Source organism: Microcaecilia unicolor, chromosome 2, assembly GCF_901765095.1.
Source record: "Microcaecilia unicolor chromosome 2, aMicUni1.1, whole genome shotgun sequence".
NCBI classification, from domain to species: Eukaryota; Metazoa; Chordata; class Amphibia; order Gymnophiona; family Siphonopidae; genus Microcaecilia; species Microcaecilia unicolor.
Window position 1 is genome coordinate 435,828,469 of NC_044032.1, and position 12,667 is coordinate 435,841,135.

The 12,667-nt window shown below is 43.6% G+C and overlaps 1 protein-coding gene across 8 annotated transcripts in view; it reads right to left on the bottom strand.

The window, feature by feature from the left end:
• ANK2 (ankyrin 2) overlaps positions 1-12,667 on the bottom strand; it is a 512,604-nt gene that overhangs the window by 108,093 nt on the left and 391,844 nt on the right. For all 8 annotated transcript variants that reach the window (XM_030190840.1, XM_030190841.1, XM_030190837.1 and 5 more), the window contains 4 exons: positions 9,365-9,593; positions 5,228-5,353; positions 1,951-2,073; positions 168-200 (listed from right to left, as the gene is read on the bottom strand). In XM_030190840.1, coding sequence (XP_030046700.1) covers positions 168-200; positions 1,951-2,073; positions 5,228-5,353; positions 9,365-9,593 — 511 coding nt within the window. The remainder of the gene's footprint in view (positions 1-167; positions 201-1,950; positions 2,074-5,227; positions 5,354-9,364; positions 9,594-12,667) is intronic.

Genomic DNA, 12,667 nt, shown 5'->3' on the forward strand with positions numbered 1-12,667 from the left:
ACACCCCAAGGGACAGATATGTATGTTGCAGACATGCAAAGCGCTTAAAAAGCCCTTGTCACTCATGCCAGCCGCTGTCACTTGTGTGAAAGAAGATCAGATTGCAAGTGGAAAGATTTAAGCAGCAGTGTGCTGACAGTTAAGTTGTAACAGTAAAGTAGAATTACCTCATTCTCTTGTTCTTGATCTGATTCTGAGTCCTTTGAGCCCCAAGGTGTCAGGCAAGAGGAGAGAAAAGGCGGGAGAGAGAAGCCAGAGAGCAGAGAAGATTTAGACAACAATAAAAAGAAAAGAGCAGGGGCAGAAGTACATTTAGCATGTTCAGCAGCCAAGAATACAGCAAGTATATTAAAATCATCATTAGTGTCCAGAGGGCCAGGTACACAGACTACAAAGCAAAGGCTGAAATGCAGACGCCGATAGATAGGGTCAAGGATAATAGGCAATACCGTTACAGTGGTCAGATAATATTAAATGGGTTCCCGTTCAGGATATGATACACTCAGTCTGGTGTTCTGACTAAAACACATTATGGGGATAATCTGATGATGGGGTACCTTGGGCAAAAGGTGAAAAAAATTACATATACTGAACATTTATTTTGTAAATGCAAGAAGGAACAAAAGGGTCCTTTTACCAATGAAGCAGTTTGCTACTTAACACACATTAATGTCCACATAAACTGAAAAGCTTGGAAGAGGACAGGGAATGGGTTGAGTATAGTTGTGGACTTCACCTTGCAACCAACATACAGTAACTTACCATGTGTTGCCTGTTAATGCAGAACATTTAAAAGCCCCTCGGTAGGTGATGTTAAGGCTATCTGCCTTACACACAGTGCAGTTAATGTGTGATAAATGTATTTTCTCTGTGTTAAATGCTGAGGACTTCTTTAACAGTTAGCACACAGGCTCTGCAGTTACCACATGGTAATTTGGGCACTTACCACATAGTAACTGCAAAACTTTACCGCATTTTAGTAAAAGGTCCCCAAGGTGAAGAAAGTGATTGATGTCTATAATCCACCAATATGAAAAAAAACCCCAAAATATATACATATACGTCAATTTCTACCAGCACATATGCACTCAAAGTTAAATCTCAGTCAGCAGGTGTAAATTTGTGTGATTCCATTTGAGCGCTATTGGGGATGAATCTAGACCAGGCATTTTCAACCCAGTCCTCAGGGCACACCTTGACTGGCTGCATGTGCACTGAGGACTGGGTTAAAAAGCCCTGGCTTAGGGTGCCAAAAATATTGAGGGTGCCAAGTACCAGGCCACAAAGAAGCTTACGTTACTTACCTTAGGGCCATCTGGTGTAACTTGAAAGATGCAGCATCATCTCACTGGCCCAACACCCCCATCCCTGCTTTCCAGTCTCCAAGGGTCCCCTCCCCTTGGTTCTCTGGACTCTAATGGAGGATCCCTGTGCTCCCCCTCTGGTCTTGCCTACTGACACCAAAATCTTAAAAACGGCCTTGTAAGAGTTATACATGTAGAAAGCTGCTCTGCAAACAGGTCTTGATAAAATTATCCCTCCATGTCAAACAGCAAAATCTGCTTCTACCATGTGCATTCTTTAGGTTATAAGAATGCAAGATAAATGAGTACTTCTCTTTTAGCTCAGTTTTGGGGTAAAATACATTTTGTGCGTATATAGAGTGATATATAAATAACAAGAAAGTATTCTTCTCTAGTGCAAACTGTGCCAAGAAGGGTGAAGGCCACCATAGAAAGGAAACTGGAAAATGGCCCTTCTAGGTTTAATGCAATGCTCCTGATAAACATTTTTTGCTTTTACTCTCTTTAGGCTCTGAGTAACTTCTCCGCCCTCAACTCCATCATTTATTGGTACAATAAATGTGTTGTTTCCCCATTATTAGGTGTTCAGCAAACAGCAAGAGAAAGATCCATAAGTGAAGGACAAAGACAAGCTACAGTGCATTACCTTTGTGTAAACAGGCAGCGTGAAATTTAGGTTGCAGATGGCGTGATGTACTAGGCCTCGTGTTGATTTTGGCTCTTTCATAAAAGACAGCCGCCCACAAGGTTCCTGAGTGGTGTCCCGTACCTAATATTGAAAGAGAGACTTAATCCATATTTCACCCATTGAGAAGGTATATTTAGAAGTGTTCATTCAGAAGGATTACGGTAAGTTTTCACGAACAGGGTTATAAATCTGCCTTCCAGGACAGCTTTTACTTTTCTGAGATTACAAAACTGTAGCAAAATAACAGTTGCAATTAGTAACAAGCAGTCACAGTTTTGGCTTACAAAATCTCTCTGGAAATCCACCTACATGTACTGAAGGGGTTATTATGGTTTTATTACAAATAGAAATTTATATTTAGAATCCTGGAGCAGCACTGTTTATGTCTGGTGCACTCAGGCCCTCTGCTGGAAACATGGAAAAATTCTGTGGCCTCTGAGAGGGGCTCTAACTTTCAGCTTCTTTTGATTTGGTACCAGCTACCCATACAGCTGGAGATCAGCTGAGCCTGCAAGGACTGCTCAGCAAAAAATGCCCTGTTCTTTTGTCAATGCACTTGCAAATATATATTTTATTGTCCTTCTGTAGAAAGTGAATGCAAAATCCAGAACAAATTTTCCAAACTGTCAATGGCAAGACAAAAAAAAAAAAGTGTTGCAACAGAATAGTAAATTGCTGGTGAACTACACTCGAATTAGAAGGAAATGTGGATTAGATGAGGTCCAGAAATAGTAAGATGCACTTTTCCTGCAGGATCTGGAGACAAGCTCAGACTCTTCTCTTGTGCAGTTTTAATAGTCTCAGAATTGTCTGGCATAGTTAAAGCTGAATCTTGACAAAGAAAGCCTTAAGACTTTTAAAAAAGCTTTTATGTCCTATCTTTTTGTACACAGTGTTATTAAAAAACTGAAGATCTTAATCCATCACTTGGCTGGCTACTGTATGTTCTGGGTTGTTGTTTTTTTAAATTATTATTTTAAGTTTCTTTCTTTCTATTTCTTTCTTTCTTGTTAAATGTATTGTCATTGGTAATTAATTTTTTCTGACTATCCACAAGTTTGAGAACTGGATCTTTCATCCGCTCTCCCCCAATAGCAAAAGGATCCAATCTGTTATGTCGGTAACCATCAGAAAATGTGGAAGGTGGCATGAACCAGCACAGTGACATAGCAAAGAAATAGCCTGACCCTATGAAAAGGTGTGAGCAAAATCCAAATAAATAAATAAAAAATATTAAGGACAGAGGTGCAGCAAGGTACAGTATGTGTGCAGTGAAGCCACATAAGGAAGGCAGAAGCACGAAAATTGCTCCCTGTCAATTGCCTTTCCTGCTTGACCATCATCTCTCCTTCCTCTCCCTATGCCCCTTAAGTGCATCCATCCTCCTCTCCAGGATCCCCCACCTCCCTGTAGGACCCCTGGGCCTAAATGAAGGATGCTCTGGTGGTCTAAGGTAGGGTGGGCAGCAGTGATCCACAGTGGTTGCTGCCCATGCTGGCTCTGGGTTAAAAATAGAAGCCATGACCTCTAGTGGTAGTCTTGAAAGACTAACGTTAGAAGTTGTAGCTGCCAGTTTGAACCCAAAGCCAGCACGGGCAGCAACAACTGTGGATTGCTGCTGCCCACCCTACCTTAGACCAGCAGAGCATCCTTCATTTAGGCCCAGGGGTCTTACAGGGAGGTTGGGGATCATTGATCAGCAGGGCATCCTTCAGATAGGTGTGGGGGGGTGGATGCTCTAAGGGGAGCAGGGAGGAGGTATGGATGAGTTGCACAGTGTGCAATTATAGCTTGCTATGGCCTTATTGAGAACTAGCAAAGTCAGGGTTTAAATACCATCAAAGCTCCTCGTGATCTTGGGCAAGCCAATACACCCTCCATTAACCCAAGAACAAACTTAGATTGTAAGCTTTCTGGGATAAGAAAAATATCTACTATGCCTGAATCTAATTTTCTGCTACTACTGAAAAGGTGTGAGCTAAATCCACACAACAATCAACAATGCTGTGCAGTGGTATATGGAGGTTTTCATTTCCAGGACAGGTCTTTTGCTCGTCATTTTGGCTGGGACTGAGGATGCTTAGAGGCAGTGCTCGCAGCCCTTGCAGGAGGGAAGCCCAGTCACTATGGAACACTGACACCTAGGGGTAATTCTTTAAAGTGGACAACAGCATTTACATGCTGATTATGCACATAAATGATTTGAATAACATCATATGTACACAGGTGTGCACATACACATGCAAATACTATAATTCCACCTAAGAGCTATTCTGTAAATATATGCTTGTCTTACATGGTGTATTTTACAGGTAGGCATATGAACAGGTGGAGTATAGGCAAAGCATGGGCAGAAATCATACACATATCTTATACAATACTATCAAACATATAAACGGCGAGTAACCGTACTCACTCACAAATGCGCAGTAGAAACTTCCCTCTCTGCCCCTCCCCCACTTCAATACGTGATGATGTGGGCGGGACAGAGAGGGAAGTCTCTACTGGCATGCTGCAGACGTCGAAACCGCTCTCCCTCCCCCGGAGTCGCCGCCGCCCCTCCACCTGGCCCGAGCAGCACTGTAAACTTACATCAGCACGCAGCAGCAGGCACATCAGCAAAGCTGCCGTCGGGCTTCCTTCTATGCCTTTGTCCCGCCCTCGCAGACGTTACGTCACATGAGGGCGGGACACAGGCAGAGAAGGAAGCCCGCCCCCATGGCAGCTTTGCTGATGTGCCTGCTGCTGCATGCTGATGTAAGTTTACAGTGCTGCTCGGGCAGGGTGGAGGGGCGGCGGCAGCGACTCCAGGGGGGGGGCTCGGAAACACCCCCCCCCCATTCCAAAAGTAGCCCGTTTTCACGGGCTCAACGGCTAGTAAGTTGCATATTCAGGTGCAAGCACTTACACCAACTCTATATTATAGGGGTGTATTTCACCTTTTATAATAATAGTATTCTAGAAAAGAAAGTAGGCACCTACTTTCCTTTACAGAATAGGCGCTCATAGACGCTTAAATGTAGGTGCACTGTTGCAGAATTGGTCTCCTAGTGGCTGGATTCAGAGCCCATGAGGACTGGTACTGTCCCCTGGGCAATGACTTTGTTAAGTGAGTTGAGAGGGAAAAGAAAACAGAGGGTAAAATTCCCAGGTGGCTGTGCATAGAAACAGAAAGCCCAAAGAAGCAGGAGGAAACTGCTGGGAAGAAAATACAGAAGATAATGCATATCATTACCTTGACAAACAGTGGGAGTCTGTTTTCTTTGAAGGCATAAAAACTGAAAATGTGATGCTGGCCACTCTTTGTTAATGGCACCAGATTGCCAAAGCAATCTACATAGATGGGTTTTCCTTCCAGCACCTATAGTAAATAAAAAAATAATGATAAATAATTTCTTTTGAATGTATTATCTCAATTCATTTGTCTTGAACTGCTGAATATGAACAGAACTTAATAAAACCGTGTTTCTGCTTGCTTGCATGACAGTCTGGGAATTTCAGAGAAGTATTTCAGGTGTCCTACCTTTACCTGGGAATCTATATTCTTTTGCCAAATGAGATCAAACAAATATTATAGGTCTGATCCCTTCTGTCTACTGGAAAACAAGTTGGTGACGTAGGTCTTATATGACATTTTTCACAAAACAGTCTTGGGCAGCACCAATAGCACCAATAGCAACTGGTAATGTTTTATGTTGCTGAGCAGGACATCCAAGTTTGATTCATTCATGTGGCCAACAATGCAGAAAACTAATGCAGACAAAAGTGCGCAGTTAGTGTGATGTCTGCACACAAATTTCAGGGCACCTGATGCAGAATAAAACCTCACGTTAAACACCAGTGCACATCATTTTATAAAGCAGGCTATTAGCTATTCCGCCTCAAAGGCAAGAACAACATAGGAATCTAAATGCCAGGTTTGAGGAGATGTTGAAAGGTTAGCTCGTTCTGTATCAGTAGAAGAATAGTAAACAGCCATTCCCCTCCAAAAATCGTTGGTATTCTAATGGACCACTGATACCTCAATCCCTGACCCAAGAAAAGAAATCTCTCCTGTTCTGATTGTACCTTGATTCCCCCCCCCCCAATAGATGCACCCTCATTCTACACCTCCCACCACCACTATCCAAAATATCCCTGGGTAGTCTGATGGACTCCTCCCCCAACCTCCAACCCCCACCACCCGACACCCAAGAAATAAATCTCTGGTAGACTAGAGGACCCAGACTCCCTCTGACCCTTCGTCCCCCTATGAATCTTGAAAAAGAGGCAAAAGTGATGCCCCCTAGCTCCTGCCTTCAGAGTATCATCTTCCAAAATGACAGTGCCTGACTCCATGCAGTACATTTCTGGACACACTGTGCAAGGTTAGTCTGCCACATAAGGGACTTTTTCCCTTATTTGATAATATCTGCTCAGGCTGTCACGGTCAAAATCTTGGCAATGTACTGACCAACTCTTGGGATGTTGCAAGAAAAAGTACATCATCATTGTAACCACAGTGCCATTTGTCAGTATATCTCAAAGCCTGATTATAAGCAAGATGCATTAAAGCATAGATTGTGACATTATTCATCTTGCACTGTGCAAGTTTTTTATTTGATTATCTGCCCTTGCCAGTAATTATATACTGGACATACTAAGAAGGGAATTCTACAAATGGTGCTGAGATTTCAGCAGCGAAAAGAAATTGGTGCAGAGCCTTATTCTATAAACAGTGCTCTGGGTTGAGCACTGTTTACAAAATAGCACTTAGAAACCTTTTCCATGTCAGCTGAAACCTGGTATAAATGTCGGCACCCAACTCTGAGCATTTTGGCACAGAAATGGGGCTATTCTATAACCCTACATACAACTTTTAGGAATACCCTTGCCACTGTCCTGGCCATGTCTCTTGATTTGCATGCCAGGGGATTTAGGCACCCGGGTTTATAGAATAAGATGCGGGGAGATGTGTGCAAATTTCAATTATTGCCAATACTCTGCAATAACTGATTGTTAACATCAATTAACTGCAGTTAATTGGCATATAAGCTAATTAATTTGTGCACAGATCTTTCAAAATTTCAGCACTGTAATCCCGTTACCATATATAGAATCTGGGGGTATATGTCCAGTAAAATGTTGGAATATTGAACATTTGAGTAGCATAATGGGATCAGAGAAGCCCCTTTGGTGGACACATTGCTGAAGGGTTAGAAGGAAAGGCTTGCCATTTTGTGGATGGCACAAAGATTACAGAGTGGCTACCCCGAAGGGAGCAGAAACCATGAAAAGAGATCTCCAAAATCAGAAGAATGGTCAAAGGTCTGGCAGTTAAAATTTAATGTGAAGAAGTTCAACATGATGCACTTGGGGTGCCAAAATCCAAAGGAGATGTACCAGATAGGAGGTGAGAGATTGATAAGCACAGCTCAGGGGAGGGACCTCAGGATGGTGGTGTCTGAGGATCTCAAGGTGACAAAACAATGTGACAAGGTGGTGGACATGTCCCGAAGGATGCTGGGTTGCATAGAGAATGGTACAACCAGCAGAAGAAAGGAGGTCTTGGTGCCTTTGTACAAGTCATTGGTGAGGCCCCACTTGGAGTATGATGTTCACTTTTGAGGGCCTGTCTTGCTAAGGACATGAAAAGACTTGAAGCAGTTCAGAGAAAAGTGACAAAAATGGTATGGGTTTGCACCACAAGAATGGCGAGATTTGATGACCTGAAGATGTATACCCTGGAGGAAAGGACAGACAAGGGTGATACAATACAGACATTCAAATATTTGAAAGGTATTAATCTACAAACAAATCTTTTCCAGGATGGGAAGGCGGTAGAACTAAAGAACATGAATTTAGGTTGCAGGGGTGGGAGGGAGAGATTTTTCACAGAGAGGGTGGTAGATACCTGGAATGCCCTCCCGTGAGAGGTGGTGGAGATGAAAACAGTAACGGAATTCAATACTGCATGGGATAAACACAAAGGAATCTTGTATGGAAAGAATGGAACCAAACGTAGCGATGCTTAGATGGCAACTCCAGTAATTGGGAAGAAAGGCCAGTGCCGGGTAGACTTCTACGGTCTCTGCCCTGATCATGGCTAGACAGATTTGGATGGGCTGGAATGCGGCTTTGATGACAGCTTCAGTAGTTGGAGAACAAGGCCAGTGCCAAGCAGACTTCTACAGCCTGTGCCCTGATAACGGCCAGCACAAATCAAGATCAAGAATGCATGCTTATGTACAATTCCATTATACCTTATGCCATGAGTTTATAACATAACATAGTATCTTATAGTCTGCTATCTACCTTTCAGTTCTATGTGGATTACAAAAGATACATCTGGAAATTACCAGAGATTAACAATAAAAAATAAAATTCCCTTTAAAATTTACAATGAAGTGAATGACAAGGTAATAAACCACCGATAATTGTTAATCTACAGAATTTAACACAAATATCCTAAACAGGTATATCTTAATCATTAGCCTAAAGTACCTGTAATCTAAAGTAGAAAGACTAAAATTTAAAATAGTTTTATCTAGTCTTGCCGCTTGGAAAGCTAAGATATTCGTCAATGACTTGAGTCTTGTTCTACCCTTTAAAAAATTTTCTAATACCATCTTTTATTGGGCTCAAATTGAAAGCAGATCAGATGTGCTTGGACATTTAAATAGTAGACTGTTCAGCCATCATATTATAACTAAATTGAGCATACAGGTAGCAGGTACTACTACATGTCATTATCTATAAACTTTAGAGATCATGTTTATATCATTCAGTTACAAAACTGGAAGTTAGAAACCTTGCTCACATTCATAGATATTTCCTGTCCATTTCCAGGGAGCAGACAAAATCTGGAGCTCACAATGGGGGGGGGGGGGGGACGACTTGATATACCATCTTTCTGTGGTTATAATTAAAGCAGTTTTCATATTATATACAGATACTTATTTTGTAGCTGGAACAAACATGCGTGGGATATGTATCAAACATGCTTGGGATCTGCATAAAGGAATCCTGTGCAGAAGGAATGGATCCTCAGAAGCTTAGCCGAAATTGGGTGGCGGAGCAGGTGGGGGGAAGAGGGGTTGGTGGTTGGGAGGCAAGGATGGTGGAGGGCAGACTTGTACGGTCTGTGCCGGAGCCGGTGGTGGGACTGGTGGTTGGGAGGCGGGAAGTACTGCTGTGCAGACTTGTACGGTCTGTGCCCTGAACAAGGCAGGTACAAATCAAGGTAAGGTTTACACATATGTTTGTCTTGTTGGGCAGACTGGATGGACCGTGCAGGTCTTTTTCTGCCGTCATCTACTATGTTACTATGTTATATGAGATTAAGTACAAAGCCTGCCAATTCTGTTACTTACATCAGCATAGGGTATCATACCTCCACATCTCTGCTCCTGGCAACTTCAGCAAAGTTTTCCTGTTGTTCTAATGTTTTATCCACTTTGTCATCTGTCATGCAGAAGCATCGTAATCGGGCTTCGATGGGATCATGAGATTTGGCAAATACAACAAATTTAGCCATGTAGGGCACGCAGATGATCTCCCTGTATACTTGGCTGGCAAAGGTAACAGATTCCTGGATCTGTCGACAATCTATCAACCAAAACCTAAAGAGGAAAATTAGAGGCGAAACTTAAAAGTGGGTCAAGCTATCTGTTTATACACAAGTGACCTTTCCGTGGTACATATGCAACACTTTTGAGGACATGTTGAAACATATGAAGTGTACTGGTATTGACACATGATTATTGCACAGCCTCAGAAAGAATTTCAAAATTAAATCTCAGCACATAGTTCACTGATTTTGCCCTAATCCTGCCCCAGATGTCTACCCCTTTCCCCATATGGGCTGACATTTTCAGAGGTTGTTCCCCCTCCTCACTGTGGGTGAACACCATTTCCCTGTGCAACTTCCTCTGAAAACTGCCCTATAATGTGCTGGTAAAGCAAAGGGCCTAATTTATGCAGGGGTTTCTCTCATTCTTTGCTTGTAATACAGATTGAGTGGAAAGCATTACTCAATCTGCTGTCTTCAGCAACCTTAGATCAATTTTCCTTAAGAAGCCCAACAACAAGTAAATATCAGAGATGCCGAGCTTTTCTTGTGGGCCACTGCCATGTCCAAAACCAGTTCTGGCAAATGTACATGTCAAAAACTGACATATTCTAATCAATACATAGAAAATACAATTATTTTTTTCTACTTTTGTTGTCAAGTCATTTGATTTTTCTAATCGTATTGGGTCCAGTATCTGATTTTTGCTTTCCTCTGTTTTCTCTTAATTGTCTTACCAGGGTCTCCTTGTCATTTGGTATTTCTTTTCTTTCCCTGTCCACCATCCATTTTCTCTTCGCATCCCTATAAGGGGCATAATCGAAAGGGACGCCCAAGTTTTGCTGAGGACATCCTCGCAAAACGTCCTGGTGGAGGGGTGGGGAAACCCGTATTATCGAAACAAGATGGATATCCATCTTTCATTTCGATAATACGGTCGGGGACACACAAATCTTGACATTTAGGTCGTCCTTAGAGATGGTCATCCCTAGACTTGGTTGTTTCTGATTTTTGGCAATAATGGAAACCAAGGACGCCCATCTCAGAAACCACCAAACGCAAGCCCTTTGGTCGTAGGAGGAGCCAGCATTCATAGTGCACTGGTCACCCTCACATGCCAGGACACCAACTGGGCACCCTAGGAGGCACTGCAGTGGACTTCAGAAATTGCTCCCAGGAACATAGCTCCCTTACCTTGTGTGCTGAGCCACCCAAAAGCCACTACCCACAACTGTACACCACTACCATGGGCCTTACGGGTGAAGAGGGGCACCTAGATGCAGGTACAGTGGGTTTGTGGTGGGTTTTGGAGGGCTCACATTTACCACCACAAGTGTAACAGGTGGGGGAGGGAATGGGCCTGGGTCCGCCTGCCTGAAGTGCACTGCACCCACTAAAACTGCTCCAGGGACCTGCATACTGCTGTGATGGACCTGAGTATGACATTTGAGGCTGGCATAGAGGCTGGCTCAAAGTATTTTTAAAGATGTTTTTTGAGGGTGGGAGGGGGTTAGTGACCACTGGGGGAGTAAGGGGAAGTGATCCCCGAATCTCTCCGGTGGTCATCTGGTCAGTTCAGGCACCTTTTTGTGGCTTGGTTGTAAGAAAAACAGGACCAGGTAAAGTCATCCAAGTGCTCGTCAGGGACGCCCTTTTTTTTTCTATTATGGGTCGAGGACGCCCATGTGTTAGGCATGCCCAAGTCCTGCCTTCACTACGCCTCCGACATGCACCTGTGAACTTTGGTCGTCCCCGCGACGGAAAGCAGTTGGGGATGCCCAAAATCGGCTTTCGATTATGCCGATTTGGGCGACTCTGTGAGAAGGACGCCCATCTTCCGATTTGTGTCAGAAGATGGGCATCCTTCTCTTTCGAAAATGAGCCTGTATGTGTCCTATTCAGCATCACCCCAGTTTAACTGATCTCATTCTCTTGCCATGTTGAGCATCTCCCCTCTCTGTGTCCCTATTCTTTCCCTATTCAACATACTGTAACTCTTTTGTGTCCCTATGCCCCCCCATGTGCCAGCATCTCGATCTCTTCCTTCCTTTCTGTCCTCCCCAGGCCAGCATCTATCTCTCTTTTCCCTCCTTCTGCCCCCTCTCCTCAGGGGTCCAGCAAGTGTATCTCTCTCTTCTCTATCTCTTGCCCCATCTCTCCTTTGCAGGTCTAGCAGCTCTCCCTCTTTCTTCTTTCCCTGCAGGGTCTTGTATCCTTTCCTCTTCTCCCCCCCCCCCCACCATCCTAGCATCTCTTCCTCTCACCACCACTACTATCACCCCATCCTTGTTTCACTTCCTCTCATCACCATCACCATTCTGGCAACTCTTCCTTCCCCCACCATCCTGAAATCCTTTCTTCTCTCCTCCCCCGACACACTCTCTCTCACCCCCTTTCTTTTGCAGGCATCTCTCATGCTTTCCTCCCCCTGCCCTTCAACCTTATTTGTGGGCAGTAGAGCTGAAGAGACGCTGCTTCCGGCTGACCTGGCATCTTCTTGGCCTGCCTTCAGAAACCAGAAGTAGCGTTAGAGGAAGTGGGATGCAACAGAAGATAGGCCCTACGTTGGCTGGAAGCTATGGTCACAAACAAGGTTGTAAGAACTAAGAGGTGGTGGGGGGGGGGGGGGCAGACAATGGGAGAGATGCTGGATCACTAGAGTAGGGGAAGAAAACTGAAGAGAGAGAGCGATGTCCGATCATCATGGGAACAGGGAGCCAATGCATGTGTGTGACTTGGCATGTCTGAACTACATAGATTTTAGCCTGCACATAGCAGCCTGATAGTCAGATATAAAGTACTCATCTAGTATGTGTCTGAAGACTTTACAATCTATTTGGACAGGGAAGCCTTAGATGTTTAGCTTCCACTGCAAGATCTGAAATTCAGAATATTTTTTAGAGCTAAGTTTCACATAGTGTCTGTGTTCATACTAATGCTACAATTCCTGTATGCCCAAGAAAGGTTTTTATCATGCATTAAACCTGCAATGAAATACAATCACATTTTCATCCCACCAAGGTGAACTCAAAACTAGGTTTTCTCTATCTTTTTGTGTCTTTAGCTGCTGAATATCTACTTTGTAACAGCCCTCTTGTGTTCAGAGAGAGTCACTGCACAAAGAAT